The 26,044-nt window shown below is 34.9% G+C and overlaps 4 protein-coding genes across 5 annotated transcripts; 2 read left to right on the top strand and 2 right to left on the bottom strand.

The window, feature by feature from the left end:
- Positions 1-389: 389 nt before the first annotated feature.
- On the top strand, positions 390-5,394 carry LOC149730860 (uncharacterized). Its single transcript, XM_089884789.1, has 5 exons — positions 390-1,195; positions 1,281-1,675; positions 1,929-2,062; positions 2,297-2,360; positions 4,832-5,394. Exons 1-5 carry the CDS (start codon positions 1,108-1,110, stop codon positions 4,940-4,942), a joined length of 792 nt encoding a protein of 263 aa, XP_089740915.1. The 5' UTR covers positions 390-1,107; the 3' UTR covers positions 4,943-5,394.
- Positions 5,323-18,154, bottom strand: LOC149730859 (uncharacterized). Of its 2 annotated transcripts, none has more exons than XM_089884773.1 (25): positions 17,861-18,154; positions 17,184-17,453; positions 16,964-17,032; positions 16,565-16,876; positions 16,284-16,488; positions 15,965-16,119; positions 15,682-15,841; positions 15,080-15,181; positions 14,735-14,943; positions 14,162-14,349; positions 13,492-13,660; positions 12,996-13,187; positions 12,740-12,862; positions 12,364-12,410; positions 11,157-11,335; positions 10,644-10,746; positions 10,055-10,138; positions 9,428-9,553; positions 8,917-9,082; positions 8,008-8,118; positions 7,611-7,729; positions 7,328-7,443; positions 6,992-7,118; positions 6,409-6,504; positions 5,323-5,965 (listed from the first exon to the last, which is right to left on the bottom strand). In XM_089884773.1, the coding sequence occupies exons 1-25, from the start codon at positions 17,991-17,993 to the stop codon at positions 5,570-5,572; spliced, it is 3,957 nt and encodes a 1,318-aa protein (XP_089740899.1). In that variant the 5' UTR covers positions 17,994-18,154; the 3' UTR covers positions 5,323-5,569. The 2 variants fall into 2 exon arrangements, with proteins under 2 accessions (XP_089740899.1, XP_089740898.1); XM_089884772.1 differs by having other exon boundaries at positions 5,323-5,968; positions 17,861-18,153.
- Positions 18,155-18,319: 165 nt separating this feature from the next.
- Positions 18,320-22,680, top strand: LOC149730858 (uncharacterized). Its single transcript, XM_089884784.1, has 11 exons — positions 18,320-18,983; positions 19,146-19,273; positions 19,682-19,853; positions 20,143-20,244; positions 20,331-20,473; positions 20,704-20,828; positions 21,194-21,242; positions 21,402-21,526; positions 21,822-21,938; positions 22,106-22,134; positions 22,203-22,680. The coding sequence occupies exons 1-11, from the start codon at positions 18,870-18,872 to the stop codon at positions 22,506-22,508; spliced, it is 1,410 nt and encodes a 469-aa protein (XP_089740910.1). The 5' UTR covers positions 18,320-18,869; the 3' UTR covers positions 22,509-22,680.
- On the bottom strand, positions 22,675-26,027 carry LOC149730857 ((3R)-3-hydroxyacyl-CoA dehydrogenase-like). The gene is made up of 10 exons (XM_089884790.1): positions 25,916-26,027; positions 25,724-25,851; positions 25,058-25,257; positions 24,886-25,002; positions 24,710-24,808; positions 24,159-24,244; positions 23,655-23,739; positions 23,436-23,478; positions 23,306-23,380; positions 22,675-22,855 (listed from the first exon to the last, which is right to left on the bottom strand). Exons 2-10 carry the CDS (start codon positions 25,761-25,763, stop codon positions 22,839-22,841), a joined length of 762 nt encoding a protein of 253 aa, XP_089740916.1. The 5' UTR covers positions 25,764-25,851; positions 25,916-26,027; the 3' UTR covers positions 22,675-22,838.
- Positions 26,028-26,044: the final 17 nt, after the last annotated feature.

The raw sequence follows: 26,044 nt of genomic DNA, 5'->3' as shown, positions 1-26,044 counted from the left end.
AGTAAAATTCGGTGTTTCTCGAATTCAACATTTTTCCAATGGCTGTAATAGAACATTACCCAGCTTCAGTGCCGATGAGATTTGAAGCCTTTAAAGGTAGGGTACACGGGCGTCGGTTTCTTTCTGTACTAAATTGGGTATTTACTATTTATATTATCCGGGATTTAGAGGGAATGGACAGCTGTCTCGCTATCTTAGCTAGATCAGCTCCTTCTCTCTTTCTCTCTCTCTGTGCGGCGGCTTCAGAAAGGTACTCGACCGTTAGCTGAAGCAAAGAGCCGTCTTGAAAACTTAAGTAAATAGAATTTGCCTTATAAAACGAAACACCGGTCGTGTATCGTACATTTGAATTGCACGCACAGCCCAGCTGAGCAGGGCAGAAGTAAGATGTTTAGTTTACAACAAGATTTGGATCGTTTTTTGCTCAAATGTGTTTTGCGTGTGAATGGAATCTACCTCCGGTATAAAACTAAACGCAGTTTGTAGAAGCTTGATGTAATACTATCAAAAGTACCAGTAGCGTTACTTCAGTTAGACAAGAAATTAACTTACCCCTCGTTATAAATAAATGTAAACCATTTCTTAGGTAGAATTTAGATTTAGTTACGTCGGCACCAGCGATTGTGCAATGTTAAATTCATGATTCGCCGTTCAATGAATAACTTAAAGGAAATATGGCTGCTTGTTTGCTTAAGCAGTATGTGTCCCGCTTTTTCCAAATATTAGTTCAGAGCATGTCAAAGCAATACGTTTAAACATCCGGAATTTGCCCGCCGATAAATTGCAACCATGGCGCCAGACAATATGAAGTTGTTTTCGGTCTCAAATTCTCCCAACTTTGACAGCAGATTAGTTTGCCCAACATTTCCCCCCCGCCCCTGTTCTTTGTTAACACAAGCCGGTTAAATAGTGGACCAACGTTACACCCATTCACTAGTAAAGAAAGCCAACCTAATGACATGTGGTATAAAGTTTATTCCTTTTTAGTGATTGATAGACCAAAATCTGGCAATACCAAATATCATGATGGTTTACTTGCTGTTTTAATAAATACAAAACTCAACTTTTTATGTCACTAGAAATATAGCAAGTTTCAGTATAGTACACATGGGTTGCAACTTTTCAAGACGACCTGTTAAAGTAGTAAACTTACAAAATAAAGATGAAGAAACAGCCGTTGAAAATAGCACATCAGGTAAGCAAAATCAACATAAATAAACTATCCTGTTAAACATAATACACTATTTTATTCTAAAAAGTGAAAAATAAACTTTTTTTAGAAGAAAAAAGAAGTTCTTTAACAAAATCTCATGATTCGTCGATATGCAATAGCAATTCCAGTGAGGAGACAGAAAACAACAGAATATTTCGCACATCCTCTGAAATCTTTGCCCCACATCGCTCAAAATCTGTGGACTTATCAAAGAATGGTTCCGCGTACCATGATGACCCACCAGTTGCCATGGCAACCATTATAAGAGGTGCGTCAGTGTCCAAATGGTCAAACAATAACGACCAGCAAGGGATTTTGCTGCCGAATCAGACGGACAGTGCCATTGTATGCGCAAATGAACAGCAGAATAGAACTAGTATTATTGCCTCACAAAGAGCTTTGGGATTTACAACGAAAAATCGAAATGCGATACATCGAAGAGTCAGCGATGGAGAAGTAAAAGTGAGAATTTAAATTTAAAGTTTGAAAACCAGAAATTGTGACTTTTAATCCTATGTAATTTATCTGCAAACAAAAAACAGACTGTAAATGTAGTTTTACAGTAGTGTAACTAAATTTGTGAGAAAGGAAAATACTGTAGCTTTTTTAAAGAGATTTGCCGTATCATGTTACAAATCATAACGTTGCAGTAACCCTAAATAAACTAAATTTGTGGTAAAAAATACACAGTTTTAAATCTGTTTTGTTATTGCAGAATTCCCCAAGTTTAACGTGCGTGACTCACCCTGTGAAGCGACATACATCAGAACCTTTGTTAAACACCTCACCTGCCAAGCCCACTGTGCCAGAGATCAAGTCAAAATTTATTCCATTCGGTCCAAGAAATAGGTGGGTTGAAATATATTAAAACCAATGTCTGTTGTTTGGTTGTGTGGGCTGTCTGTAACATACAATTTTATGAAAGTTTATATAAGTATATATATATATATATATATATATATAATAATTTTTTTTTTTAAACAAAATTTACCCTCATGGTCAAATTAGATTCATTTTTGTATTAAATATATGTATGCCTATTGCATATATTCCACATATATTTTTTATTTACCTTATTTTCAGCAAGCTAACATTGACACAAAGCCAGAAAGACTTCTTTCGTATGCTGGATGAAAAAATTGCACAGGTACATATTGAACTTGACGTTATGTAAATATCATATTAATAATTTACTCCCTAGCTCTATATTAAGCACAAAAGTGCATAAACATGTTTGGAAATGGCTTTGAGCACGTAGGCGTGCGGTGTGTTTAATTGAATATTGAACTTTTCATGTGGGGGATGTTTTTATCGCTCAATTTTAAAACGTCAATTCATAGTACGCTCCGTAAAAGCAAACATACCGACTTCGTTCCATTGTTATCTGACACCAGATGTCTTGTTGAACAGTGCCATTAGGCCATCTTTTCAAAACATTCACAGCTTCACTGTAAAAACATGGAACACAATTAGATATATATCATATATTGAAAGCTGTTTGAACAAGAACATTATACACACACAGTAGCAATAGCCTTGGAATGTTTCAAGGACTCACCTAAATTGCTATTTTAATAAGGATAAATTAATGTGTGAACATACAGCAAGGCTGCGGGTGTTAGGTTGGATAGTGAGCAAATATTATGGCTTGCAAACATAGAATGTGGTGTATAACTTAATAAATATTCACTGGGTGCAATAAAACTTTCAATACGCTCGTGCAATACATATTCTCTTTAAATTGTGTTTGCCAGCGGAGCAAAAACGTCAAATGAAAATTAATTATTAAAATCCGACACGTAAAAACAACGAAAATCGTATTATGCTGATGTTATTGCTGGTTAAATCTTCGCAAATGGTCCTTGGGTTTATGACCAGTCCGAGCAAACAATAAAAATACTGGTCCGAGTTTGGTGACATTAGAGACAAGCGGTCCTATCTCTGTCTTCACGGTTAATGAACTGGGTGACGCGGTTGTGATTTATAGTGTTTGGTGTATCTATGCTCACTCTGCACTCTGTGGTAACGGCAAACCTCTTGCTGGGGGGCAATGTACATTCAGTTATTAATAGCACTCTTGTCTGTTTGCAAAAAAACTATATCAATTCAAGACTTTCTTTACGAGTGAACCAACACACATTCTACTTTACGGGATGAGAGTTCACTAACTTAACGTTTAAGGGTCTAAAGTCCCAAATAGGTTTTTAACAATCATGCAGTAAACCTCAAGACGCTGCATGCTGTATGTGCTGAACTTGGTTGAGATTTTCCACAAGGTGCATGTTTCGACTGAACTCGGTCACATGCGAGCATGACATGCAGATCATGTGTTTTCAAATCTATCATGAGATTGTTTTTATGGCATAACATGTTTGTCAGTTCGGGTGGAGAAACGAACTGTGGTCAAATATTTTGCGGTTTTTTATCTTGTTTTGTGTCCAAACAAATGTGTCATGCAAAATAAAACTATAAAAGTGCCGGCAAAAGCAAATATGAAGAGCTATTTTAGGAGAGCAATTACCCTGTGTAATGCTGAATAAGGTGAAGTCAATGAACAAACAAGTTTTATTGGACATCGCTTATGGATTCAATTATCAAGGCCAACTAACTTGGAATATGTAACAATAACTTGTGCCCTGACCACTCTCATTTCACATTCCAACCAAAGTGGTAGTACCGTTTATTCTCGCATTCCCGCTTATGTAAATACGCTCTTCCATGGTGTCCAGGCCAAAACAGATGTTATCTCTAAGCTCTCACATCGCAACTTTGTTGACCACACGTCAACCAATGTTTACTCGTTGGAGCGTTACAACAAACTTTTGATTGATGAGGCACCGACACAAATTTTCATTAGTTGCCGCGATTCCACATCATTTGTTCACCCATATTTCACATCTTTTTGAAGTTGCGGCATGATCTATTTTTCCGCCTACAGGCGGTGCCTCAGAAGAAAAATTCATTCAATGAGATATATGTATCCCTCACTATTTAAAGTCATTTGAAAGTTGAAATGGGAATTTTTCAGGAGAGGTTGCCATTTTGAAACAAACAAAACCTTCCCTTTGAATAAACACAGAGTATCTTTACAGTGCAATTGGCACAATATTGACTTTACATTTTTCAAACTCGCGCTATGCTTGCCCAGCAATCAACCGTTGCTGCCGGTTGCCATGGGTCCTCATATTCATAGCTCACTTTATCAAGTGGGAAGGCCAACCGTAGAGTGGCTACTTGATCTATCTGTCATGTCATCCATTATGGTTGTTGAGCTATAAGTGGATTATCCTTCTCTTTGTTTGCTTAAAATTGTATAAGCGACGGCTTCTGGGAAAATGTGCCAAACGCGATAACACTGTGTGCCAACTTGGTTACAAATTACGTGCTAAAATGCTATTTGTTGAGTTTAAGTGGCTCAATTTGGCAGCTGCACATTTCAATACCTTTTTGTCCCATTAACACAACACGTAGACACAGGTGTTTAATAAAAAGTGTAAACTTTAATGACCCCAAAAAGAAATACAGAATAAGTAATGATCCAAATGAATACACACCACTATCTCTTTTGTTGTCTACAAATTTCTAAAACCAAATTAAATTCCCATTTTTTATTTTCAGGGCAAGGACTATTGTTCAGAAGATGACTGTTCAATAGCTTCTCTTAAATCCTTTCGAGGCCAACGCAACGGTAGTGCTGGTCATCACAGTTTAGCAATACGATCAAGGTGACAAACAACTCTGAGCCTCACACACCCTGAACAAATGCAATTCCATGCGTATGGCAAATCTTGCAATGCTTACTGAAGCGCTTGCTGTCTAGGACATATAACATAGCACTTGCAAAATCTTTTTTTTGACTTTTCAGTTGCTACTGTGCTGAGAGAATTTCATGTTACTAAAGCTTGTTGTTTTTTTTTATTTTAAGCTGCACTGTCTTTTTATTTTCTGCTTTGTAAAAGTGTCTTAGTGTTATTTAATATATTTGTACTCTGTTGCCAGTGTTTTTGCAGCAAACAAATTTGGTTCAAATCCAAACCATACCCTTAATGTTAAAGCACATAAGTTATTCACACATCCTATTAGTTACTTCCTTGGTCATTTTCCAGAAGTTCTTCCACTTAAAACTTTAATTGCTGTGCAATGTAACTGCAATGACAATACACCAGTTTTTTGTCCAGAAATGCATGCAGGTTCTTTATAAATATAAAAAGGAAAAAGAAATGTGACAAGGTACAGTCAAAGTTATGTACATGGTGTTTACTTACAAGATAAACTGCCAAAGGAATGTCAAAGACATGCGATAAAAGCAAGTACTTCGAACTTTGCCCTGTACCACTGGCAAACCAACAAACAACATCACTGAAAATTGCTTGAGTGCCAAGTCTTCCTGCACTGAATAGGTTCCCCATTATTTACATTATCAGTTTCTACGCAACGCAGAGAACTCGATCGTATTAAAGTGCACGCATCCTCTGGACAACGAGCTACAGTGCTGCGTGGCAACTTGCGTGCGTAACTATCGACAAACAAATGCTTAACGGTCGTTTGCGGCAAAAATGATGTTTGCTCTTGAAACGAACCCGTGAGAGAATCGCCACTTGACGGCGCAACACCACCACAGTAAGTTGAGCTCGTGTGAACCGACACACTTCTCTCTACTCCCATCTGCTGGTCAAAGTCACTATTGTCGTTTCGGTTAATTTGACGAAGATCGACTGAGTGCCGGTAGTTAGATTGTGAGGCCCACGATTTCTGCTAATTATAAATATTAAAATCAATGTAAATTTAAGTTTGTGTGTTTTTCATTATATTTTTTACAGCGTATATGTAAAAGAAAGAAAACTAGTTTTGTGCAATTTAAATAACAAGGTGATAACATATAAATTATTTTTTGTTATCATTTTTAAAGTATAGTCTAAAAGCGAGTTTTATAACAACATTTCAGTTATGTATAAAGTTTCATATCAGCTCCGTTTGCAAAAAGTAAGGACGACCGGGTTATTAATAAACAATTAAAATAAAAATGTGCATTGGTTGTATTTATATTGACTTGCTTTAACGTGTTTGTGTTTTTGTCATGCTGAAAAATAAAACAAATCTTAGAAACAAAGACGTATAGTAGTTTTTTTGTAAGTTTTTATAACACATGTAATGTTAAATTTGTAATGTAATTATCGTAAAATACTTTTATTTACCTTTCTATGTAGTAGATTTTGTTTCCTCAAACAGCGAACGACGACAGTTCGAACCTCTGTGTTCAGTATACAGTAGAAAAGAAGAATAAAAATGCCCTGAATGAATAACCAATGTTTTATTTCATAGGTGTGGTGTTATGTTTTGACATGAATACATGATACACATACATACCTGTAAATTAAAATTCAACTGTCAAATTATTTTTAGGGTTGTGGGATGAAAAGAAAAGTTAGAATTTAAAAAATATGAGGTTTTATAAACATGTAACTTTGTGGGTGCATATTTTCTTTGTATACAGCTGAAAATTTAGACGATAATCAACTTATAAGCACCCGTTTGGTTCGAGAAATTGGAGTTTAGTATCTTGCTTAAGGACACATAAGTCCACAAAGTACCAGCACCAGCTATAGGTCAGTTGTTAACCACTGTGCCACAGCGCTAGGTTTAGCACTATATTCTATTAAATAGAGCTATTGTTATAGGCCATAACAAATACCCTAAATTAACAAAGATTCCCCTTACAAGTTGGCTTGAACTATATAATTTGTTCTTTGCAACCATATTACAGTAGATAAAACCAACCTGGGTTGAATTAAGAACAGTGAAAATATATAGAAGCGCGACATGTGTCAGTGACTGGGGGATGAATCCAAACACCCATGGGATTCCTAATATGGGCATCAAGACAAAAGCCCCCTTCAACGATTTTCTAAAGGGAAAATGTAAAAAATATATCTTTATCAGATTATTGATATTATCTGACAACATTTTTACAGCTGTTTTCCATATTTTTGAGGGATTTTTTAAAAAAATTTTTAGGATTTTTAGGTATTCTTTTATGACTTTTTATAAAATCTTTTTATGGTTTTTCATAACCTTTTTATATGATCTTTTTATGACTTTTTTAAATGATTTTACCGAATGTGTTCAAGTTCCTCATCTTTCCTTCCAGCCAGTGGGACGTGGAGTTTATTGGAAGCTTTCGAACTTTGTGCGATCACAGCAGACACTCGGAACAAGACGATTGTGTTTAACTGTAGTGGGTATCAGAGTTTAATAAAATGAGAAATTGGAACGAAAGCATAATGCTGATACTGCTTAGTTTTTGATACAAAATGTGTATTAATATATTAAAATAAATTGCACCTAAACTTACAAAAATAAAAAAAATGTCTTTTTAACCAGAATTTGTTGAACTTACAGTGAGCACCAGCAATGCAGGAATAACAAGTGCCCACACTAAGTAGTTATCCGTACTAAGCCAACACCATTCTATGACTTGATATTCAGGCTGGGCATCTGTGCTCATACCTGTATTGCCTGCAGATACAACATTTTGTAAATTACTTGAAGGTTAAAGAATTATATAGGTTTGCTTGGCACAATGGTTAGGTGCCTGCCTCTAGCTCAGAGAATAGGAGTTCAAAGCACATTGCTGCTACTATTATTGGTGTATGTGCCTTGGACAAGACACTTAACAGCAATTGCTCTAACCTAGTAGTCCGTTATAGGTTGTCTAGGTTGTCAGTCGTACATTAAAGGGGTATGAAACAGAACTCTACCATTATAACAATCAAAAGTTATATTTTATTATTTACCTCGTGACCCTGGACAGCTCTGCTCCCCAACACCTTGTACATAACATGTTGGGTAGGGTGATTGTGACAAACCATATGCCATTGTAGTACTTGCTATCACCAGTGGTATACCTGGATATACAAACAAGTTTGAACCAATAAAATCAGAAAAATGACTTCACAATAATTAACTGCGACGTAACACGGCTAATGAATGTTTTCCCAGACTCCCAGATGTTCATTTGTACAGTGGTATGTTACGTATAACTTAGTATTTATTGCTGTATTAGTAGGGGTGGCACTTTACTACAATTTTTAATCCAGTTATACACCTAAAACAGGTTTTGACCCAACATTAGATGCCTATACAAACAAGCAGAGCAAAATTATATTGCCAGATCAATTAATAAGGTTTCTTATTTTTAACAATTATGTGTAAAACTGCATTTTGACAACGCCCCATTTATGTTAACAGTGGTACCCCCTATAGGTAGCAAAAACAACCATCTTGGGATAGTCTGTAACCTTAATCCTCAAAGTAAGAATAATAATAACTTTTAATTGTTTCTTTGATTATGGTAGCAAAGATTTAGAAATATTACAAACTTAAAGACAGGATATAGGGACAAAACAACAGCTGTAAATACACGCTTACAGTTAAAAAATTTATATACAATTAGTTGGAAGAAAATATGCGTGGTTGCTACATGTAGCGGACAAACAAGCCATTTATTTTAATTAAGTTGAACTTCTAATAGAATAGATTTGAATCACCTTGGCGCGACCCCTTTTTTAACCCTGCGACCTATGTTTGGGTCGCAACCCATACTTTGGGAACCACTGTTCCAATGTAAACAAAGTAATTTTCACAGGCATTAATATCCTAAGTCTCAAAAGTGAATATAGAATTTGAACCATATAACAACTTACCCCACCCAATGAAATATCTTGCAAGTTTAAACTTAGTCATAGCATGGAAGACATTCACCACATTAAGATGTAAAGTAATCCCTTCACATAACATCCACATGAAGGTAACAAGGAGTGAGAAGTGGGTTGCAAACGCAACTATTATGCAAGGTACTGCTGTTGTATCCTGGGGAAAACAACATTTTCAAAGCAATGTTTTCCTAAGTGAAATTTTTAAACATTTAAAAAGAAAGTATTTTTAAGAATCATTTATTTTTGGTTAAATGAACATATTTAGGTGCAGAAAACAGGTTTTCTGGTCAGTCTCAATAGAAACATGATGGCCCATATTTAAGATATGACTTTCATTTCATAAGTTTCGGTTTAAAAAAGTTAAAACTACTAACAATAATGTAAGAAGTGAAAATGAACGCTTAGAATAAAACAAAAGTAATCAAAAGTGCAAAAAAAGCAAAGGAAATTTCAGGGTAGGCCTGCCAGCCCAGGTTTCGAACCTAATGTTATCATATACCTTGTATTGCTCAGCTTTAGCAGAGAATAGTTGTACTACATGGAATAGGATTAGAGATATAACGAGATGAAAATGTGCAACCATCCTTTCCGACTTTAAGCTGTGTCGGAATGCTGTGAATGTTGTCTGCAAATAATGGACAAAAATTGATAAATTTTCTTACTTTTTTAAAGTATTTTTTGTTTTTTTGTCTATGCCTAAGTCAAGGCAAAAAAAGACAGTATTTTTTAAACAAGTGTTCTGTTTTATACAACTTGTTCCCACGAGTTATCACATATGTAACTTTGTGGGCAATTCTTTTATCTGTCTGGCTAACAATTTAAACAACCCTGTAGTGACCACTGGGTTAGAGAAATGGTTTGATTTAATTATAGCTATTAAAACTTCAGGTTCAAATTGATAATCAGTAATCCCTTGCAGCACCACAATGTAGAATACATAGAATTTAGGCCAGATTTGGCACACTGCAACATTCTGTGCCCATCAAGGCTCTTAAAAAATCTGAACCTAGTTTTTGATTCTTTAAGCAATCTGGACAGTGTTACTTAAATAGGTGTGACTCCAGTACTTAAATTGAGAAATGTTTTGAATGGAACTGTTGCAATGGTTGAACGTTTCATAACATACCAAAGTTATGATGAGACAGAACACAGAAAGACTTTCTCCAATGTAAGAAATAAGTTGCAGAGTAGCTGTGTCAGTTGCTGTCAACTGAAGAAGTAAATAAAGTATTACAAATTGTGGTTTTCTTGGTGAATAAGTCAACTGTTATATTATAGGAATAGGATTTAGATGGTATATTCAAGCATAGGGGCATGGCAGGTATTGCTTGCATACCTTGGAAATATCAAGTTACCCATGAGTAGGATAACCAGTATTTAAAAGCATAAAAGATTTTATACTGTACAAAAATGTATTAAAATAAACAGAGTAAAGTAGTAATACCGAAATAACCAGCCAATTTTTTGATTAAAAGCTTTCACTGTAAGAACTGAGAAATAACTTTAATATGCAATCTACTTTAACTCTGCTTGGTCATATAGACACACAATAAGGGGGTAATAGATATTTTGGGCTCAAAACTGGGTTGCTAAAACATATGTCACCTCTGTTTTAAAAGTTAGTTAACATATCACTGTAGGCCACTAATGTTACATGAGCTTACACCAATGATATTCGCATTCAGTAAACATAGATTTTAAATGGTTTCACTTACTTTTGGTGGAACAACTTGCAACAGAATGGCAAAGTTGGTGGTGTGATTACATGCGCATGTAACGGTCTTATTACTTGTATTAACATTAACCACATGACAACCTCTGTGGGGAAAATTGAAAGATTTGATTCACACAAAAAATATTGCTGGATTCGGTAAAACTTTGTTGTTTTAATTAAAACCAATAAAAATATTTTTTTTAATGGAATTAAATATTATTTTTAAAAATATTAAAAAGTATTAATTTTCAAAAAAAAAATAAAAAAATATATATAAATATATTTTTTTTCTATATATATAAAAAAAAACGTTAAAACCTGCTCAATTAACAAGGTGCCTTACATGGCTTCTATGTAAATTTAGACAATGATGTCCTAAATGCCACCTCATTTAGTGTGGCTTATTGTGGGCCACATTAAATAAAACTAAATAGATTTTGCTCAGTGCTTTTTTACAGAAAAAAATACACAATTCACTACAAGAATATGATATGAAAAGTATTTTTTTAATTACCTAGTGTCCCAATCATTGTTCAGCGTGAGGTACATACAGTTAAAATAATATTTCTCATCACTTTTTTTAGCGTCCGGTATGTCACTGGCGTTGTATGGGACAATAAAATGAACAGCTGAGTTTGTAATTTTTCCCTTTTGCAACACTGTAGCTGATAAAACAGGTGCACTAGGAACAAACTGTAAATAAATGCAGTTTGTTAATTTGGCAAACTGTCAAGGAAAATGGTTTTATTTTTAATACTTTAACAAAAAGTGAGTTTTTATTAATTTTAATGAGTAATGTTATAACAAATATAGCATTTTTTTGATTTTTTTTTCCTTTACATTCATTATTTTTCATTTTAATCAAGTAACTTAAATAATAAATTATAATGCACCATTTAATATCATGTGAAAAACAATTAATAGTAGAAAGCCATGAAGTTTTTAAAGTAGCATACAAATGAAAATTCTGTAAAGCTCAAAATAATTAAACTCATCCATCTGCAAAAAAATATTACACATGACGTATTTCGTTGAAAAACATAATGAATTAAAGGTTAGACAGACTTGGCTTAAGTTGCGTCTACATAAACATGGAACAAATTGAACATGCATTAAATTAAATGAGAATAGATTAGATCAGCGGTGGTGGTTTCATGTAATTACTATCAGGTCACTCTAAAATATCTTCGGAAATTCAGGTCAAAAGCATTAAAATATAAAAAAGCTTAGTGATGTTGTTACTACAAGAAATAACATATTATAGTACTTTGGGGTAAGATGGGACACCTTTATCACATATTATCCAAATATTTTGATCATATTTTAAACAATTGACAACAGGCAATGAGGGTGCTGAGGAAACTGTTATATAATTCTTTAAATGTACTTTGTTTACTACCAAACAGGACGAGAAAATAGATAGAAAATGTGTCCCATCTTTCCAGACCCTAATATAAGTAAATTGTTTTCTGCTAAAACATAACTTTTAGTATACTAAAGTTTCGTCTGCCACAAAGTAAGATGTATATATTAATACAAATAAATTTCTTTTTTTTTACCAGAAAAGCTATTTTTTTATATATAGATGTTATGCCTTCTAGCAACAACTTCAGTTTTTTTATGTTTTAAATTTTTGTGACCTAAAATTTCAAAACACTTATATTTGCAAATAATTGGATACAAACCAAAAAGTAGAACTAAAATCATAAATTTAAACTTACCCTTCTATTACTGCCATCCATAGTAGTTGGTAGTTGGCTTGTTTTTCCTGTGTAATAAATTCCATTTAAAGTTATTTCACATTTGGATTGGTAGACTTCTCTTCTTTAGATTTCACGTAGTAAAAAGGATATATAAATTTAGTAAAATAATGTTGCTAATGCAGACAAATTTTAAGCATATATTTAAAAAATTAGACAAGGTGTATTTTTATTCAGATTTTAAATAAATGTAACCTATTTATCTTTGCATGACAGGGCAACAACAGTCGTGATAACAGAGGTGTTCCTTTTCACACACCTCAAGCCTACTTACATGATCCACATATGCAACTTTGCTTGTAATTACTTTGATTATAAAAATATGTTTAAAGTTTACCGGAATTAACTTCTGAGATAAGATTGATAATCCTTGGGAAGAGAGAAGTGATGACGACGGTTGATTCATCGCTTGCAACATCCGGATCGACATTAAGATTGACCTTCGTCAAAGTTGGTGTATCTGTGACATAATAATAATAATAATAACTTTATTTTGTCTCTTCGATTACGAAGCAAAGATTTGGAAATATTTTAAGCGAAAAGATTTAATTGGAATAAAAGAAGTGGAAAAGTTGCTTAAAAGCAGTACATACCTTGAGTTGAAGTGTTTGAGGCATTGCTTATTGGTTTTTCAATCACACTGATAACATTGTTAGTTGTCACTGTCAGGCCCTGGTCAAACTTTGACCATAAGGTGGCAGTACTGTCCATGACGAAACGCTGAAGAACGTTCTCCGTTATGAATAGAAGACTATGTGGGTCAGACTGCTTCTGTTGGGGGGGTACTGAAACAAAAAAAATATATATATATTTTAAAACTGAAAACAAAAAAGATATTATAAAACTGAAAACAAAAAATATTTCAAAACACCAATAAAAAGTAAGAAAGTAATATTTCTATATTAATACATTGGTACACTAAATATGGCGGTGCTACAGTAAACTAGTAAAACTGGATTTTAAAAGAAAATACAGAGACAATTCCGGATGACAGACGAATCCATAAAAATATACTTTGTTTTTATACCAGATGAGATGCTAAAAGATTATTTACATTATGCCTTGTAGCAGAAGTAACAGAATACAAACTTGTTGTTGTTGCAAACTCTGGTTGAGAGCTCTCAGGGCCATTTTCCTCTTCCTTGATCTCCTTCCATTCATCTGCTCTTCCCTCATCCACCATGTCATCCATGATCGTCACGAAATTAGTGATGAGACGTTTTATGCCGGTGCTACTAACAGCACTGTAGTTGACAGGCTGTAAAATTACAGGTGTTAATGCAATGTTTCAGTATGAACGCTATTTATTGTTTAGAACATAGGCATATCGCTTTTAAGTTTTTAGTAAAATCTAGGGTGCCATTGTTACAATGCAGTCACATTTATTGTGAATTGTGATTAACCATAAGAAAGTGCATTTGCGAATGCAGTGAATAAATGCAACATACTTTGGCTCTACTTGTTTGTATATGCACCCAACACTAGAATACAACCTATTTTAAGGTTAAATTTGAGGTGCGGACACTTAATTTATTACACTTGTATAAAAAAGATACGTAAAATTTCACCTTTGGCACACCTAACAGGAAGACTATACTTTAGACTACAATACTACAGTAATTATTGACTTGAAACTTTTAGCTGTTTTCTTACATTATTCTTATTAAATTTATTTCTATGTGCGTTAATACTGCTAATAAACAACGATGCATACATCACATTGGTATCAGAAAAATATCATGGTAATGATTAAACTTACCTTTAATGCTTCCACCGAATTAATAAGTACACCAAGGTTTAGATTTCCTTTTGTATCTCTCAGTGTGTCAGCTATCTCACCCAGTTTGGCCGAAGCATCATCAGCGTCAATATAATTCACACCTTCTCCATCAGTTATACCAAGAATATCTTCAGCTGATACATTGTTGCTCACTACAGGGTCAGGTTCTGTGAAAAATGTGGATATGAAAGGTATTTTGTAATGCGCTTCAATATAGGTATTGGGATTTAATAAACAAATGATTTTCTTTATTTTATCTTTTTCGTCACAGTAACGAAGAACTGAAAAGTTTACTAAATGGAAGAGATGGGAAAAAGAAAGAGACGGAAAATAACAGTAAATTGACAATCGTTATAACACGATTAGGGACAAAACAGAAGTACAAAACTGGTGTGAAAAGGCGTATCTGTTGCCCACAATGGTAGCAGCGTCACACCTTGAACCTGTAGTCTTGGGTAACGATGGGTTTAAGAAAGAGTAACCACTGTGTGGAACAATACTGTATGTATGTGTACAATGTAGAATACAATACTAATACCTTAAATAACTTACGTAATCTTATTTCGCAAGCAACTTGATGCAGTTCATTCGCATACATATTAATGTCTTTGTTAAAAAAGCAATGTAAATCTGGACATTGTGTTGTGTTATGTATCCTTAGTTTGCAGGAAATCCATTGTTGATTGGTTTTCCCATAAGAAGCCCTATTGTTTTGTCTTGCTTGCCGAAATGATTGAAGCACTTGATGACAGCATGATGTCCTAAAATAAAATGATCATTTTTTTAAAAAGGAGCAGTAAAATAGTAGTCATTAAAACAGGGGTGTCCTTACTCTGTTAGTTAAAATATAAAATGCTTGCACCTTAGTTTAACTTAAATATTTAAGTAATGCTATACTTATTGTATCTGTTGCAGAAGTCAGCTCTTCTTGTGTTGATGGAATTGATTTGTATCCACACATTGGATGTAATGTGCAACTGCTTCTGTACATTTCTTGAGCTGAAACATAATATAATTATTAAACATTTATACATATATATTTCTAATTTCTGTGCCGAAAATCTCAAAAAAACATGATTAAAGAATAAAAGCAGTCTGTAAGTCCGTGATATACAGGATTAAATGTCAATCATTTAATTCAAACTTGTATAGAGAAAATACACTATAGTATCACATGAACATTGGAGTACAGTTGGGGGGGGGAGGTTCGTGCACCCCAATTTATAGATAAGGGGTAAAAATAACATCTATGTCAAAAATGCAAAAGTACAGCATATTGCATTCACCACATTCAGTTATTCTATTTTTGATGAATATGATAAGTGCAATAATTTTTTGTATTTTGACCATGTCAATCCAAATTTTTTGAATTAAAAAAATGACACCTATGCACATGAACCCCACACATACAAACAATGGGATGCAAATATTTGTAGTATGGAGTCAAGGAACAGTGGTTAGATTATGTGTGAAATACAATTGTAATAAAAATACTTTACCCAATCCAATCTGCCAGCTGAATTATTTGAGATCCTGCATAAACTTTGTATAATCTGCTTCTTGGTCCATCCCTGACGCAAAACTCGAGAGCTTGAACTGTGGTTAGGTCTCCCACATCATACAAACGTAACACAGAAGACGAGTCCAAAGGCTTGTACCCTGTAAAACAACACGTATATAAAACGTAAATAAATAACCATTAAAAGTCAAACTATATATTGATACATTATTAAACAAAAGTAACATTAAGGCGGCATATTGTGTTCGTATAGTTTTGTTTACCCAATAGCGGAGCGGCCAACCCAGGTTTTCGATCCACCGCTTGCAAAACGTCAGTAATGCAAACGCTGTGGCTACTTTTTGATGAAGAATGACTTTGCTGTGAACAGTTACCACTAATGCTACCAGCTTTGTGGATTGCGTAAGTATCGTTGTTTCTGCATCACAAAAAAATAGTAAAGTGTGGTGGAATTTCAATTTATTACCGCGTAAGTTTTACATCCCTAAAAAACTCGTTTCGGCTGCATGCAACTTGCAAGCAGCATAAAGTGTCAGTCATTTGCAAATACACGTGTAGTATACTGTATATAATGTAACTGACATGTCGACAAATAACGTAGATGACAGGTCGCAAAGCTGGAAGTGTGCAGCTTCTTCGGATACGAACACGAGTTCACCATTCTCCCATGCACACGTGATTCGTCTCCCGTTCGTTTCTATAATGACGTCATGTGGGCGATGAAAGTCAAAAACGCTTCGAAAAAGTGTTTCTTGGCTTGATGCGCCCTGTCTGGCTGTGGCATGAACTATAGGAATGTTACAAATTAACAACAAATTAACAATTCAACTATACGATAGCCGCAATGTGATATTTATACTTACCGAGATTCATGCAGTTTTCAAACACGTCGCCGTCCACTTTTGCCCAACCGATGTTGTTTACAAGCCGAAGAAAAACATTTGGAAATTGAAAATATGCGTACAAGTTATGACTCGAATCCGTGGTTACAAAAGTAAGTGTGTCATTGCTGCGCAGACAGAGGTTCCATATTTCGCTCACGGGTTGTTCGCCAAGCGTCGCGATTAACGTCATCGTGACGTCAGAGAAGGAAAATAATTCCGCATTTTTTAACCCACGCCGATTCGAAAGGTAGTGGTACGTATCGTTGAACGAAAACAGGAAATCAAAATGCCCTAGAAAAGTATGGGTTTACTCAATTTTCTATTGGTTGACTTAAGAGCGGTGATTTGTGAAATGAATTGTGTTTTATGAAAACTTACCCCGCAATTGCGTGTTACAGCTCGGAGGTGCGATGACTTCATTATAATTCAATTTTGGGTAATGCAAGCCTACAATAAGAAAGTCAATTATCACCCAAATAATATAAACACTCACGGTTAGGAAATATGGGACAATATGTGATATATATGAAACAATATAATATGGGAAAATATGTGTCCCACCGTACCCCACAGTACTAAATATTAGAAACATACTTACACGAAACTACGTCGCAATATCCGTAATTATTATGTGACACGTAACACCACGGACCCCTGTTTTCAGTCGGTTCAGGATTGCGACAATAGCTATGATTCCCAACTCCATATCTTTTCATTTCTCGTTTAGGAAGATTCGTGGCAATGGTCCGCATCCAATTAAGACATGGTCTTCCTCGTTCGCTTTTACTTACAGGGCCCCTGTAGTCATGCCCAGGTCCACTGTAGCATGTTTCATCAATGATTTTTGGCCTTTGAGGATTTTCGCCACCTTGAAACAATAAAGCTTATATCCACACATGGCTTTATTACCTCGGAAATAAATATTACAATGAACGCATGTAACTTATTTAATTTGGCGTGAAGCACAACGACGGCCGTTAAACATGCCTGAGTAACCACTTGTGTAATTTGCGGGTAATATCCTTTGGGTTATTTTAAAATTTTTATGGAATGGCGATTTATAGGCATCCCATAATGCCCACCTAGGTTAAAGCAAATGACGCTTGTTTTGCCCAAAGACGCTCACGCCAACAACGGTAGCGTATACAGCCTTAAACCCGTAACCCTTATAGATTAGAAGTATAGGTGCGCTAAACACTGTAAGACACGGCTCAGGTAAAATCATTTAAAGTATAGCCGTAGGCCTAATTAGTCCATAAAACTATAAAGACTTACTGATGTAGCAACAGGTTTTTTCAAAGCATTTCTTCTTCGCCACAAATTGGTTTTCATTTTGTTCGACAGATTTGACCGATAACGCGAGGCAGCACAAGATAATAAATCCCAATCGACTAGTTACAATCCACATATCGCATTACAGTTATTCCAGCAGTATCCGGTTTACATCTTAAAGTTTTCTCAGGTATTCTACATATATTGTACGTCGAACGTCTCATTAATATTTAAGGCGATAATTACGCGTATTATCTCGCACTACAACTGTCAGTCTACTAAACGGCCCATAAGCTCACACGCATACACTGCCATTATGTCGGAACTGCAAAACAAATTATCAGAACGTTCAAGATGCGTTGATGCACTTTTAACATCCTGGTGCTAAAATGGCCATTAACATAGTTACAACATTCTATGCGCACATACAAGCCGCAACAATTTGCAATGGCTTTGCTTCCTTCCTATTTTGTATAAAAGTAAACACATTTCAACAGACGAACCTAGGCTGCCCTGACAAAATCGTTCAAATTATAGGATTTGTGGCGTCGATTACCAGAGTCAGCAGAAGAATCTTTCGCCGAAGGAAATCGAGGGCTGTATTTGGATCGAATCTTAAATCTGATACCATCATTCTGACTTTGAAACATAGCGGAAGAATTTTAAAGACATGCGAAAGACAGACATTACATTGAATAGCAAACAACAACAACAACAAACCATTTTTGTTACATTTCAAAGGAAGGATAACGTAGTAGTTTTCACGTTTAAGTTTATGCTGATCAATTAACGCCAGTTGTCCCAAAAATGTTTGTAGCGCAACACCCCTTGTCGCCTCTAGCGAGTGTTATCAATTGAAATTTCACCGTGGTTACTGACGAAGCGGGAATGTAAACAATCTTTACGAGACAGAAAATCTATAATCAGAACTTTATCTTTTCAATTAAAGTCTCAGCCGAAAAGTTCATTCAGTTTAAAACGTAATTTATTGATTATTGCGTGACAGGGCAAGATGGAATTTGATTTCAATATAAATCATCTGTTTCCGGATAAAATCACGTTAGTGGGTGAAAACAGTTCGTATCGTAAACATGCAAATTCAAAGATTTTGCAAAGAAATCTACAAGTACGTTCCTTTGTGTATCTTTTTTGACTCGTGTCATTTATTTATAAATTCCAATCATTTGATTAGATACACTTATAGCTAAACAAATATATACAAAAAGAAAGTGGTGAAACCAGGGCACTTTACCATTGACCGATTAGTTTTCACATTTTAATCTTTTAGATAGTGATCGAGGTTCTGGGACAACGGTCTGCCAGGGCTCAACAGCTGACTGGTTCCATCACCACTTTACTGAAATCACAACTCAACAATCAAAGAATATATGTGCTCAAAGAAGCCAATGCTAACAAGTAAAGTATTTGATTTCTATTTATGTGCTGACACTATATATACATGCAGTTATTTTATAAACCCCTTTCTTATATTTAATAATCAGTATCTGAATCAAGTTTTAGCATTTTTTTTTCTTGAAATTGATTTTTATGTTTCTGTAACAATAAACACAATGCATGAGTTACCATGCATGTTACTTCGTAGGTGATTATTTCTTTTGGGGGGATTTTTCCATTTTATTATGAATGGCTGATAATTTGGACAATCCATTATTAACCACTGGGTTAGAGCAATTGGCGTTAAGTGTCTTGCTCAAGGACACATACACCCACAATGGTAGCAGCTATCAGCCTTTGCAGGCACGTTAACCACCTCTAGGTTAAATGTAAAGTTGAGTATTAGTGATTGACATTTTTACAATGCAGTGGGTTGGGATGTGTCATCGGGTTTCTGAAAACTGGAAAAAAAAGGCTTTTTGTTCTTGATCGAGATGGAAACCACAACGAGATGAACCCGCTCTGTGTATTGGATTTCTATGTTCATGAATCGCAACAACGAAAAGGATGTGGTCTTTGCTTGTTTAAACACATGCTACATGTAAGAGCTTGTTTTCTTGTGTGCAGTGTATGTTATGTGGGTACGGTACAGTTTAGTGTCGTAAAAGTAGTCATATGTGTCCTTTGGTAAGACACTTAATGGCACTGGCTCCAATCCAGTGGTCAATTATAGGTAGTCTAAATTGTCAGCTACGTAACAAATACACTAACAAAGTCACATACAGGGTAACTCCTAAGCAGGCACCAGGTGTATGAAACAGAACATCCATGTTATGATGACTGTTGTTGCCCATTATGCGTTTAAAGCAAGTTTCATTTATTCTACATAGGTAGAAGGAGTGAAAGCAAGTCACCTCGCAATTGACCGACCTTCACATAAATTCATCTCTTTCCTGAAGAAGCACTTCAGCTTATGGGCCACTGTTCCTCAGGTATGCTGCTATTACTTCTTGCTTATGCCAGTTATGGCTTGAAGTGATTACATTTTTACATTACAAATTTCATCCATTTGTTGCAGGTTAACAACTTTGTTATTTTTGACGGATTTTTCAAAAATCGAAGTGACACCGTGCGTAACAATAATGCTAAATCTGAATGGAATAATCGGCAGTTTCGTCCGTTGTCAAGAGCTGTGAGTGATGATATTATTAAGCGAAACAGGTAAGACGCCAATTAGGGCTATTTTGGTGGGGTAATGATAATAAAGAATGATCTTTTGTTTAAAAAAACACTAATTGGAATAGGTATTACCACTAAATTAAATACATGCTAAGTTTATACACCAAAACAAAGAGCGTAGAATGTCTCAAACCAGTTTCTAAATCTTAACTTTACACAAAACAACCTATGCGTTTTGCTTGGCTGGTACCTGATGCTCCTTGTCCATACAGACAGTCAGACCACACAGTCATGTCCACGGCATTAAAAGACATCAGACCAGTGTCTGGATCCGAACTATATGCCAATCATTTTTTGCCGTCGCAGAGAAATAACAGAAGACAAAAGTGGAACAATGGTTTGTTTGTTGTGTTTATTTAGCTTTGTAAACTGATCTAATTTGTCATGCATTCCTTCAAAACTTTAATACAGTAACTATTTAAAGAAAAAGCAAATAGTAGCATTAGTAGCAACTTCTTCCCAAATAAATACACTTACAACATAAGTATAGTAGGGTAGGGGAAGATGGGACACACTTTTTTCTATTTTCTCGTTCAATTTGGTAGTAAACTATAAACATTCCAAGAATTATTTAACTGTATTCTTAGGACTCCCATAAACTGATTGTTAATTGATTAAAACACGATTAGGATACTTGGATATTATGTGCCAAAAGTGTCCCCTCTTCCCCCACCCTACTCTATAATTCTTGTATTGTTACAGATGGGATATGGACTCCGGACACCAATGCAAGGCCCAATATGTACAGCAGGTACGATGTATCCATACAACCATACAGTTTGATATAAAAACCATTTCCAGCAATATTCTTTAACAGTGTTTGGTCTTCAAACACAGTACAATGCTTTATAAACAAACTCCTTTATTACCTTTGTTTGTGTATTGTTATCAAACACAACAATGTATTCAGGTTTTCTCATGATGTCCCCAACAAAGTGAACGGACTACCTCCTTTGCCTCCAAACAGACGTGATCGCTATGGTGACAATGATGTTGTCACAAATCCTTACAGAAGAAACTCCACCAACCAGAATGGTAAAAATAAATTAATCGGGCGCCATGGCACATTGTCAGAATGTCTGTCATAACCCAGGCATTTTTCAACCCAAAGGTCACTAATGGGTTGTTCAAATGGTTGCCTATACTACATATTCACCCATAAAGTTACATATGTACTGCCGTACTGGTAACTAGTAAGTTATCAAGAGGTGTACGAAACAGAACAGTTTTGTTACACAGGCCACCCAAGCTTTAACAAGTAACATTAATTTGTTCTTTTAAATGGTTTGAATGTCCAATGGAAAATAATCCAATACATATTGCTTTAAAGGCCATGTCAAAGGGGATGTTCTGCAAGGTAGTCACATGGCAGATAAAAAAGACATAGGAGAAGAATTAAGAGCAAAAGACAATGCTTTACCTGGTATAGCAACCAACCAACTAGAAGGTAAGTTAATCATTTTGTTCATTATATCCGATAATCCGAGTTAACAACGACTGTCATTTCACAGCTAATTCCCTTTTTTTGCTGTTTAAATTAATTTTAATTTTAATACTTTGCTCAAAAATATAAATTAAAAAAAAGTTAAGTTATCTCTGTTTTGTGTTTTTCAGAATCTAGAGTTCAAACTAACCCACAAGAGGTAAAAGTTAAAACTATGTGACATATTGCATACAGTTTGTATCTAACTAACCTTATGGTTTCAAACAGGTCACTGAAAATGCTTATAAAGGAATGAACAAACATTCTTCACCAGTAGACCAATTAAAGTGCAATAGCCTATCTCAAGATCAAAAATCTTCCCCCAAAATAGCCAGAAAACCAGCAACACCCCCCCATTTAAAACCTAGCAGTATTATAGATGAACTGAAAGCAAAAGACGCAGCTTATCTTTCAAATCGAAACCTTTCAACACAAAACCAAAGTCGGTTGTGGTATCAAAGGCAGTTGCAAGGTACACGGAGCTCCTGGAATGTATTAGGCGTGCCTACACGACCATTTTGGAATGCACAGTAGTGATCGCGCAATTTTTTTCCTTGTATTGTATTAAGCACACTTGATTTCCTAGTCTTAGTTTCAAATGCAAGTCAAGTTAACACAAGCGCTGCGTTTACTTTGCAATTCGAAATCGATTCTGTTCATGCAGTAATTTCTCAGTATTTTTATTAAATTCTTATCAAACCTCTCTTATGGTTGTGTTTATTCTTAAAAAAAAACACATTATATATTCATGATTTTAAAACAAATAGAACCTTAGTTTAAAAGCTGCCCCTTAGTTATAGAATCAGCTTATGAATCAGATGTTGTACCATGCATTCTGTAACCTTTTGCAATGGTGTATTTGATCTATGCAAAGAAACCACCTGGATATGTATAAAAACTTCATTAGAGTATGTTGTATAATACTTTGTCTGCAGCGTGGCAAAGTGGTTGCCACTAGCCTAGAGTTTACCAGTTCAAGGTTCAATTAGACTACTATTGTGGGCCTGTGTGTCTTTGGGAAGACACTTAACAGCAAATGGTTTAACCCAGAGCTTCCTTATGGGTAGTCTAAAATGTAAGCCTACATACATTACAAAAAATGAAAATACTCTCAAATAATAATGACCCAAGTTACATATGTGGTAACTTGTATCGGGCATGAGATGTATGAAACAAAACACTCGTGTTATATAACGATTTATGTTACCACGCGAAAATAATTTTTCTTATTTTTATTTATTATAGTTTAACATTTTTAACAAAGTAACTGACACAAAAACCTTTACATTGTCTATGCATACCTTGCAGCAAAATGTACAAAACATAATTACCTGTAACTTCCAGAGTTGCACAATTGACATAAGAGCTTTCATCACACCCAAGGAATAAACATACATTCGCAATTTCTAATAAAATTAGTTTTTGGCCATTTTGAAATAAAAACTTATCGCAACCACCAACCTTCAGAAGTTCCCATTCTTTTCATTGGAATCATCTTTAAATACTGAAATGAAAAAATAGAATATAAAATGCACATAACCTTACATACCATGGTCCATGAGCCATTAAAAGATTATATTTATATTATGTCTTGTTGCAGAAATAACAGCATAAAATGTATATTGAATATGGTAAAAATATATGGCAATGCGAAAGTTTTGCAGGTATTAGAAGTTTTACCTTTTTCATAATCTCTTCTGGCACAGCATCTGTCATTGGTGTTTGTATAAAACCTGGCAGGATAGCGTTACACCTCACGCCGTACCTGTTAAATATTACAAAATAATTAAATACTGCTTTAAACTTAAAGAGTACTAAAATTTGATCAGAGATTTAGGGGTATACTAGTGGTGACATAGGTTGTCTAAAATCTAAATTATCAGCCATACTTATAAACAAAAAATGAAAAAATCCTCCACAAAGTAACAAACTTGGTCACTTTTAACTGGTGCGAGTTGCATAAAACAAAATACCTGTGTTATAACGACTGTCCCTCTTTTGGGCCAAGCAGGGATAAAGCATGTTACATTAATTCATACTGCTCTACCGCATATTGCGTTTGGCTATTTAAATTAACAAAACAAGTGTTACAGTTTAAAAATTATTTGTCCAAAGAATAGAACACTAATAATTTTCAAGGCTAACATGTTTCTACAACTTGAATGTTAGAAACCACACTTTTACCTTCCCATTTCCATTCCAACAGTCTTTGTGAATCCAATAACACCTGCTTTTGATGCAGCGTAATTCGCCTGGCCTGCATTCCCTGTCTTGCAAGATCAAACAACTATCTCAATACTTTTTCATAATTGTTAAACAATAAATTTGAAAATGTTTTTATACACAGACCAAATAGAAACAAAGTTTTTGTATGGTGTGAAATGGTGAGCATTAGTGGGAAATACAGTCATGCAGTTTATTGACCAGCTAAAAGTTAGAGGTTCAAGACTGGATGTTACTATCATTGTGGGCTTGGATGTGGTTTTGCAAGTCATTTAACAATTACTTCAACCTAGTGGTCCTGTACGGTTGTTTGAATTCAGCCATACTAATCACCCGCTAAAATACATATGTAGGCTAGTCACTGATAAATTGGCATGAAGTGTAAGAAACAGAAAACCTTTTTACTACAACTGTCCTTGCCATGCTATGAGAAATAAATAAAGTACATCCATTCAGTCATGTCAAAAAATCTAAATGGTTCTGTAGGTTTGAAATGATAAAATTATGTCTACCTTGCCAACAATACTTGAGATATTGATAATAGAAGCTGGATGCATTCCACCAGTATGCCTTAATGTTCCAATAAAAGCTTTTGTCATCGTAAAAATGCTCTAAAATAAAGAAACATAAAAAATACTAAAAAATTAAAGACATAGCATTGTTGAATTTATTTCATAAAAAAACTAACCTTCAAGTTTACTTGAATGACATCATCAAATTGTTTTTCAGTCATGTTTATCAACAAACTATCTCTGGTTATTCCGGCACAATTCACTAACACATTCCCAGCTTTACCATATGTTTCCTTTATAAATTTTGCATTACAATTGAGGAATTTTATTTTACAATATTTGGCTTACTTTCACTTGGTCAACTAGTTTGTTTGCAAAATCAAATTCTGAAACATTTCCTTCAGAAATGCAGTGCTTATTGCCATGTCCTGTGTTTAGTGTTTCAGTTGCTTTTTTAAGTCTTTCTTGGTTACGGTCAACTAACATAAGACTCGCACCTTCGTTGGCATATCTTTGGCAGATTGCCCGACCAATTCCACTCGCGGCACCTTCATAAAAGAAAGTAGGTATTATCTCTGTCTCTGGTACAGTATAGAGTAATAGAGTATAGACTATAGAAGATCAGGAATGAATAAACGCAGGTGCTAGTGAAAAGTCTTCCCCCCCACCTTATTTGCTAACCACTAACCCCCAACCACTAACCCCTATACCCACTAACTACTAACCCCTATACCCACTAACTACTAACCCTTATAACCACTAACCCCCTAACCATCAACACCTAACCCCCTAACCTAGGGGTTAGTGGTTCGCAAATAAAGTGGGGGGGGGATTCTTCACTAGCACCTAAACGCAACTCATTTATTGCCGTTGTATATCTTTGGACACACATGCCCACAGGCCACAATGACTTCGAGTTTCGTTTACACGAAAACAAGAAATAGTTAAACCTTAAAAATTACTTTCATATTGTAGCTCCTGTTTAATTGTGAAAACACCAAGTTAAGTACATACCTGTAACTATTGCGACTTTTCCAGCCAGTCTTTGCGACATTATATTCTGTTTCCGACGTCACGAAAATCAATTTGTAATGTTTACTTTTCGAGCAGGGGAATACCCACATTAAAGAATCTTAACTTGTCTCTCATAGAAGTAAAATTTAAAATAGGGAAACATTACAATACATAGAACTAGCATAACCTCACCTGGTTTTTACAATCCACATTTACAACTTTGCTGTATTTTGCCTTTTATAGTTCTTCTTTAAACGTTAATAAGATTCCCTAAATTTTTAAACTTAAACTGCAAAACAATTTCTGTAAATTTTAAAATAC

Source organism: Ciona robusta, chromosome 9 (assembly GCF_009617815.1).
Source record: "Ciona robusta chromosome 9, ASM961781v2".
Classification (NCBI taxonomy): Eukaryota; Metazoa; Chordata; class Ascidiacea; order Phlebobranchia; family Cionidae; genus Ciona; species Ciona robusta.
This window is presented reverse-complemented; position numbering and strand designations above follow the sequence as displayed.

What these genes read in the sequence shown, in the direction of transcription:
- LOC149730860 (XM_089884789.1), top strand. Translation starts at nt 1,108, where the DNA reads ATGGGTTGCAACTTTTCAAGACGACCTGTTAAAGTAGTAAACTTACAA. An exon ending in CGTTGAAAATAGCACATCAG is followed by an intron (nt 1,196 to 1,280) that starts GTAAGCAAAATC and finishes AACTTTTTTTAG; the next exon opens with AAGAAAAAAGAAGTTCTTTA. An exon ending in TGGATGAAAAAATTGCACAG is followed by an intron (nt 2,361 to 4,831) that starts GTACATATTGAA and finishes TTTTATTTTCAG; the next exon opens with GGCAAGGACTATTGTTCAGA.
- LOC149730859 (XM_089884772.1), bottom strand. Translation starts at nt 17,993, where the DNA reads ATGTGGATTGTAACTAGTCGATTGGGATTTATTATCTTGTGCTGCCTC. An exon ending in ATTCGGTGGAAGCATTAAAG is followed by an intron (nt 13,661 to 14,161) that starts GTAAGTTTAATC and finishes GTAATTTTACAG; the next exon opens with CCTGTCAACTACAGTGCTGT. An exon ending in TATCTCAGAAGTTAATTCCG is followed by an intron (nt 12,411 to 12,739) that starts GTAAACTTTAAA and finishes TTTATTACACAG; the next exon opens with GAAAAACAAGCCAACTACCA.
- LOC149730858 (XM_089884784.1), top strand. Translation starts at nt 18,870, where the DNA reads ATGGAATTTGATTTCAATATAAATCATCTGTTTCCGGATAAAATCACG. An exon ending in AAAGAAGCCAATGCTAACAA is followed by an intron (nt 19,274 to 19,681) that starts GTAAAGTATTTG and finishes TTTACAATGCAG; the next exon opens with TGGGTTGGGATGTGTCATCG. An exon ending in AGCAACCAACCAACTAGAAG is followed by an intron (nt 21,939 to 22,105) that starts GTAAGTTAATCA and finishes TGTGTTTTTCAG; the next exon opens with AATCTAGAGTTCAAACTAAC.
- LOC149730857 (XM_089884790.1), bottom strand. Translation starts at nt 25,763, where the DNA reads ATGTCGCAAAGACTGGCTGGAAAAGTCGCAATAGTTACAG. An exon ending in CAGAAGAGATTATGAAAAAG is followed by an intron (nt 23,479 to 23,654) that starts GTAAAACTTCTA and finishes TTTTCATTTCAG; the next exon opens with TATTTAAAGATGATTCCAAT. An exon ending in AAGAATGGGAACTTCTGAAG is followed by an intron (nt 23,381 to 23,435) that starts GTTGGTGGTTGC and finishes TAATTTTATTAG; the next exon opens with AAATTGCGAATGTATGTTTA.